This window comes from Ursus maritimus, unplaced genomic scaffold (assembly GCF_017311325.1).
Source record: "Ursus maritimus isolate PB19 unplaced genomic scaffold, ASM1731132v1 scaffold_12, whole genome shotgun sequence".
NCBI lineage: Eukaryota > Metazoa > Chordata > Mammalia > Carnivora > Ursidae > Ursus > Ursus maritimus.
The window spans coordinates 6,593,639-6,601,250 of NW_024423564.1; the positions used below are offsets into that span (position 1 = coordinate 6,593,639).

Consider the following 7,612-nt stretch of genomic DNA (forward strand, 5'->3'; position numbering starts at 1 on the left):
ATGATAATGGATCAGTGGCAGCCTAGGTGATTGCAGTGGGGACCCTCAAGAAAACCTCTTTCTGGCATAATTCCTCTGGACTCACTATTGCATCAGACATTTTACTCTCATGACAAGAGAGGGCTTCGAGATACAGCTTGTGACTAGGCTGCATGGATCTAGTCCCTCCCAGGAGATAAAAACACATATTGCAGCAAGAAAGGAAAAGTCGATGATTTTTTGTAAATTTCCTGTGGAAAAAAACTGTTTCTAGAAATTGTGCTTTCTCTTTAATATCTATATTAAAGAACTATGGTGGGAAGAGAAACTTTCCCTTCGTTGGTCCAAATTATGAATAGGACTTGAGAAGCAGCAGCATCTTTAAACCAACCCCCCAAATGAAGTAGGATAGCAGTGGCTGGATATCACCATTGGCCCTCACGCACAATTTATTCCTCAAAGAAAGCGATAAAAAGCATTAGAACATCTTCCCCTGTAGAAGGTCAGCTGGTAGGTTGTGCTGAATGAAATTAAGACGCGGGTCACGTACGTCGCCTTAGCCATCCCTGGTCCTTTGGGATCATTGAAGCATCTCACCTCCTGGCAAGTGCAGAGCTCAGGGGAATAGTTAAACACTGCATTTTATAGGTACTAAAAGCAAAACACCGTTGGTTGCGTTCTGCCCCTGTCTGTCCTTGAATCAGTCTTATTGTAATAAAAAATAAATAAAAGAAAGTTTAGCCCCCCAAAGGGGGACATCTCTCATTTTGGCAGCAGTCCTAAAACTGTTGTTGTAGAGGTTAAGCGCGCTGCATTTGGGAACCCGGACAATCCTGGATTCTAACCGTGGTGCTGTCAGTCATACACTGTGGGACTTGCAAGAAGGTGGTTGTAAGAATTACATGATAGAACTATGTACGGGATATAGCAGTGATCATGAAACAGGAGCTGTTGTTATTACCATTACTATTATTACTGTCATTATTATTTGGGGGACTCTGACCACCATCTTTTAAGTAGTGGTGAGTGGGGGCGGGGGGAGACTACTTACCAGTGGAGGACAGTTTGAGAGAACTGGCGCTGATTAGGCAGAGAAGACGACCTAGAAAGACCTTAATCCCGACTATAGTTATGTAAAGGATCTCTTGGAGAAGTGATCCGACTTGCTTAGGAAGTCCCTGGGAGGAGGACCCAAGACCAACGCAAAAGGATGGAGGTCGGGGAGATAAATTTGTCTTCACGTAAGGAAACATTTGGGGCAGATTAGAATGGGCGAGAAAATGGCAGGGGATGTCTCTTGAGGGAATCAGTTCTCCATTCTAGGTTGCCCAGGGTCGAAAAATTTTGGTGTCGAGGTCGTGGACGGGATTCAAGGGATTTGCGTTTCTAGACAAAACCTCGGACCAGAAAGGCTCCTAGAAGCAGCAGAGGGGCGATGCGAGTGAAAGGAAGTAGCCAGACCAGCTTGAGGCCAGCCTCGGCCTGACCTCTCCCATTTGCACAGTTATATCGCTGGAAAATCCTAAAATTTAATCAGGGGATCTGGGAGTCCGGCCTCGGGGTTGCAGCGCGCTGGGAAGCTCGGTTGCTATGGCGACGGAAGCGGTTGGTCTGTGGATTAAAAGCAGGTTCGGGGGAGGGGAACCGAAGCCGTTCAGGAACTGGGCGTGGTTTCGGTTACTATGGCAGCGGGGACGCTTAGTCCGGGCCTGAGCCCAGTTTAGACGCCAGTGCTCCTCCGGTCCTTTGCATGGCACCCAAGAAAGAGAAAGGCGGGACTGAGAGCAACAGTTCTAAGCTGTGGGAACCCTCGCTCATCGGTGCACACTTCAATCAGGTGAGCCCGGAGCCCCGTAAGTCCTCTCTGACCCCGGCAGCCAAAGCCCTGCTAGATCCTTCAGACACTGCCTCCAGGCTCGCCTCTCTCCAGACACCACCGTCGCCCCTTCGAGATAGTTCTTCATACCGCTCTCCCAAGCCCGGTCCTTCCTCCCACTATACGACCCAGGGTCCCATCTGCGGAGAATGGGCATTGAGGGAAGAAGGGAGGGGACACCGGGTGAATCCGTGCGATTTCCAAGGGTGGAGAAAGCTGAGTGATGGGGAACAGAGGCGGTGTAGCTCTGACACCTCAGGATCCTTTTCAGTGAAGTCGCCCAGATGGCACTCCAAAATTACACTCACACCCACCCACATTTAGTTCACTGGGCATTCCAATAGCTCTTGTCACTTGTTGCTGGGAATCCACTTCTACTTACTTGTTTCTAAGTCCAAGATAACATTTGGATGAAGAAAGGTTGGTTCTGGGAATTCCAGCCTGCCAGTCAATGTACATTAGAAACTGGAAAAAAAAATTTTTTCATATTCTGTGTGTATGGACAGTGCACTAGAGAATCAGTACTTAAAGGAAAAATATATCCAAAGTCTTAGTTTTACTTATTTGTCTTTATTTTCGACTGTACTTGTTTTTTCTCTAAGAACGTTGTTTTTCTCTAATTCTGTCTGATATGGAATTCTACCTGATGAAGAATTTCATGAAAGTAGTTAAGATATTGCTGATGCTGACATGACATCATGGAATCTGGAGTTATTTCTATAACTTTAAGAATGAAGGATGTCAGCTCAATAATTCTCAGTTACATTCTCAAATTCTGAAAGATGTTTTTCAAAAATACTCTGTAAAAGCACCCTCTTTTTTGCTTTTATAAGTCAGCCCTAGCCAAAATAACTTTTTCTCCATTTTCTTTGAGATTGTGTAGGCCAAGTTTGGGCTTGGAGTGAAACTTTCTGCTTGAATTATAAACTGCTGAACAACAGAATTTGATGGAGGTGCTGACACTGCATTAGCTTTAGTGTTGCAAATATGAAGCTATAATTTTCCTAGTTGAATGGAAAACCTAAAGGCACTATTTTTCCTTATGGCTGGAAAACCTGAAATAATACTCAGCTTTCTCAGTTCTGCTCAAACAGTATAATTTCAATAAATCTTATATATTAAAAGAAAGAATTTGAACTCAAAGTAATATGTAGTCTTAACTACAAAGGCTGAACTTCTTCAGTTTGTTGAATACACGCTTTTTAATAGCAGGGGAAGACAACTGCCCTCTACCTCCTCTCATATTTTTTTTTCTCAGTTTGATTTCATGTCTGCTCCAAGAGGAAAATTCCTGTATTAACCCAGCAGTCCAAGGCCCAGAGGCATGCCTTAACCACCAATGAAATAGCCTCTGAATTTGGGCTAACAATGACTATAGAGGTGTGAATTCCTTATTCACGGGGTTTAGCAAAAGTGCTTTGCACATAGTGGGTACTCAAAAAATGTTTTGCCTTGGCACCCAAAGTTTCTTTCTGTATGGTTGCTACCAGTAGAAATATTGTGTGCCAGTATATATAGCCTCTGTGTGTGTGTGTGTGTGTGTGTGTGTGTGTGTGTGTGTGTACTGGGGGTGAGAGAAAGGAAAGTCTTTCAGTCTTCCATAAGCCAGTTTTTAGAATTAACTGATTAAAGAATCCATATCAGTAGTAATTTTGAACTCGTGTTTACACGGCGCTGCACTAGACTTTATTTTTTTTTATTATGTTATGTTAGCTACCACCCAGCACATCATTAGTTTTTGATGTAGGGTTCCATGATTCATTGTTTAGGTATAACACCCAGTGCTCCATGCAATACATGCCCTCATCCCCCCACGCCCCTCCCCTCTAAAACCCTCAGATTGTTTCCCGGAGTCCATAGTCTCTCATGGTTCCTCTCCCCCTCTGATTTCCTCCCCTTCATATTTCCCTTCCTTCTCCTGATGTCCTCCATGTTATTCCTTATGTTCCACAAGTAAGTGAAACCATATAATAATTGTCTTTCTCTGCTTGACTTATTTCACTTAGCATAATCTCTTCCAGTTCCATCCATGTTGATGCAAATATTGGGTAATCATCCTTTCTGATGGCTGAGTTATATTCCATTGTATATATGGACCACATCTTCTTTATCCAGTCATCTGTTGAAGGGCACCTCAGCTCCTTCCACAGTTTGTCTATGAACATTGTGGTGCATATGGCCCTATTTTTCACTACATCTGTATCGTTGGGGTAAATACCCAGTAGTGCAATTGCTGGGTTATGGGTAGCCCTATTTTTAACTTTTTGAGGAAACTTCACAGTTTTCCAAAGTGGCTGTACCAACTTGCATTCCCACCAACAGTGTAAGAGGGTTCCCCTTTCTCTACAACCTCTCCAACAATTGTTGTTTCTTGCCTTGTCAATTTTTGCCATTCTAACTGGTGTAAGGTGTTATCTCAATATGGTTTTGATTTTAATTTCCCTGATCGCTAATGATGTTGAACATTTTTTCAGGTGTCTGTTAGCAATTTGTATGTCTTCATTGGACAAGTGTCTGTTCATATCTTCTGTCCATTTTTTTACCTGATTATTTGTTTTTTGGGTGTTGAGTTTGAGAAGTTCTTTATAGATCTTGGATACCAGCCCTTTATCTGTACTGTCATTTGCAAATATCTTCTCCCATTCCGTGGGTTGCATCTTTGTTTTGTTGACTATGTGCTTTGCTGTGCAGAAGCTTTTTATCTTGATGAAGTCCCAAAAGTTCATTTTCGCTTTTGCCTCCCTTGCCTTTGGAGAAGTGTCTTGAAAGAAGTTGCTGTGGCCGATGTCAAAGAAGTTATTACCTATGTTCTCCACTAGACTTTAAAGAGAACAAACAAGTTTACAATTTGGTTTCAGTGAATCTACCTTGTATCAGTATTTTGGGCTGCCCTTTCAGGATGGACTAATTGCTAATTTTTTAAAAGATTTTATTTACTTATTTACTGAGAGAGAGAAAGAGAGAGAGCGCGGTGTAGAGGCAGAGAGAGAGTGAGGAAAGAATCTCAAGCAGACTCCATGCTGAGTGCAGAGCCTGACTCTGGCTCGATCTCACAACCTTGAGATCATGACCTGGGCCGAAACTAAGAATTGGACACTCAATGGACTAAGTCACCCAGAACCCCCAATTGCTAATTTTTTAGTACATTTTAGTTGATTCTAAAACACAAAATGATAGCAAATAATACAAGGCAGTCTGTTACTAAGCACTAAATGACTAGATAGAGACTAGACGTTTGGAAGATGAATGTGGGCTGGGATTGTCGGGAAATGTTTTATAAAATAACTTGCCTTTAGCTAAGCCCTAAAGAATGGGTAAAATTCGATCAGGTAGAATGAAGGAGGATGATTACTTTAGATAAGGAGACCAATATATGCCTTAAATAAATCTGGGACATTTAAGTTGAGAAAGACAGATGTAGATTAGACTGTTTCTGGTGTACATTGCTCCCGAATTAATTCCATCAATCAAACAGTCATTCACTAACTTTGCTATCTATGTATCAGAACATTTATCTTATTACTATATGTGAAATATCATACCTCAAATTAGATAAAAAGAAAATGTTTAGGCACAATGGCAATAAGATTATAAAAATACATCTTTAGTGTGGGCTTGTAAGTGACATAGACATTATATTTATGATCTCCAGCAGCATTTAGGGAGTTAAAGATGATTTTAAAGATAAATTAAAATCTTTTCATGCAACTGTCAAGGCAGCCTCTATAGGCCACAGTGAGAGGAAGAGGTGTTAACCTAAGCACTTGGTGACTGAAGGCACTATCTCCAGACATTCTGGTCTAAGATATTTTTATTTGTATTTTTTATTGTGGTAAATTATAATAACATGAAATTTGCCATTTCTTTTTTTTAAATAATAATATTTTTTATTATATTATGTTAGTCACCATACAGTACATCCCTAGTTTTTGATGTAAAGTTCCATGATTCATTACTTGTGTATAACACCCAGTGCACCATGCAATACGTGCCCTCCTTAATACCCATCACCAGCCTATCCCATTGCCCCCCCCCCCAAAGCCCTCAGTTTGTTTCCCAGAGTCCATAGTCTCTCATGGTCCATTCCCCCTTCTGTTTACCCCCCCTCTTTCTTCTTCCCTTTCTTCTCCTGCCGATAATGCTAAGCGAAATAAGTCAAGCAGAGAAAGACAATTATCATATGGTTTCACTCATTTATGGAACATAAGAAGTAGGAAATTTGCCATTTCAACCATTTTTAAAAGTACCATTTGGTGGCATTAAGTACATTCATATTGGTGTTCAACCATGACCACCATCTCCAAACCTGTTTCATCTTCCCTGATTGAAACTATATCCTTTAGGGATGCCTGGGTGACTCATTTGGTTAAGGGTCTCTGCCTTCAGCTCAGGTCACAATCCCAGGGTCCTGGGATGGAGTGCTGCATTGGGCTCCCTCTGCCTGCCGCTCCCCCTGCTTGTGCTCCCTCTCTCTCTCTCTGAGGAATAAATAAACAACTCTTAAAAGAAACGATACCCTTTAGAGAATTCCCTATACTCCTCTCCCCCTAGCTCCTGGCAACCACCATTCTATCTTTCATCTCTTTGAATTTAACTAGTTTAGGTATTTCATATAAATGTAATCATCCAGTACTTGTCTTTTTGTGACTGGCTTATTTCACTTAGCATAATGTCCTCAAGGTTCATTTGCATTGTAACAGGTATTAAGATTGCCTTGTTTTTAAGGCTGAATAATATTCCATTGTATGTATGGAGTACATTTTATTTGTCCTTTCATCCATTGACGGGCACTTGGTTTGCTTACAATTCTAGGCTATTGTGAATAATGCTGCTATTGATATGACTCTACACATTTTACAAAAAAAAAAAAATCAGTGTACAAAAATCTGTTTGACTCCCTGTCCCTACTTTCAATTTTTTTAATAACAATTTTTTATTATGTTATGTAAGTCACCATACAGTACATCCCTAGTTTTTGATGTAAAGTTCCATGATTCATTACTTGAGTATAACACCCAGTGCACCGTGCAATACGTGCCCTCCTTACTACCCATCACCGGCCTATCCCATTCCCCCACCCCCCTCCCCTCTGAAGCCCTCAGTTTGTTTCCCAGAGTCCATAGTCTCTCATGGCTCATTCCCCCTTCTGTTTACCCCCCCTTCCTTCTTCCCTTTCTTCTCCTACCGATCTTCCTACTTCTTATGTTCCATAAATGAGTGAAACTATATGATAATTGTCTTTCTCTGCTTGACTTATTTCACTTAGCATTATCTCCTCCAATCCCGTCCATGTTGCTACAAATGTTGAGAAATCGTTCTTTTTGATGGCTGAGTAATATTCCATTGTATATATGGACCACATCTCCTTAATCCAGGCATCTGTTGAAGGTTATCTCGGCTCCTTCCACAATTTAGCTATTGTGGACAATGCTGCTATGAACATTGGGGTGCATATGGCCCTTCTCTTCACTACGTCTGTATCTTTGGGGTAAATTAACCCAATAGTGCAATTGCTACTTTCAATTTTTTTGAGTACATATCTAGAAGTAGGAATTGCTGGATAGTGTGGTAATTCTATGTTTAATTTTTTGATGAGCTGCCATAACATTTTTCATAGTAACTATACCATTTTATATTCCCACCAGCAATGCACCAAGTGTTCCAAAGTGTCCACATCCTAACTAATACTATATATATATATATATATACACATATATATGTGTATATATATATATACACATATATATGTGTATATAT

The 7,612-nt window shown here is 41.0% G+C and overlaps 1 protein-coding gene across 1 annotated transcript in view; it reads left to right on the forward strand.

The window, feature by feature from the left end:
- Window positions 1-1,535: 1,535 nt before the first annotated feature.
- SPAG17 (sperm associated antigen 17) overlaps window positions 1,536-7,612 on the forward strand; it is a 214,253-nt gene continuing 208,176 nt past the window's right edge. The window contains exon 1 of the mRNA XM_008706365.2: window positions 1,536-1,816. Coding sequence (XP_008704587.2) covers window positions 1,730-1,816 — 87 coding nt within the window. The 5' untranslated portion in view covers window positions 1,536-1,729. The remainder of the gene's footprint in view (window positions 1,817-7,612) is intronic.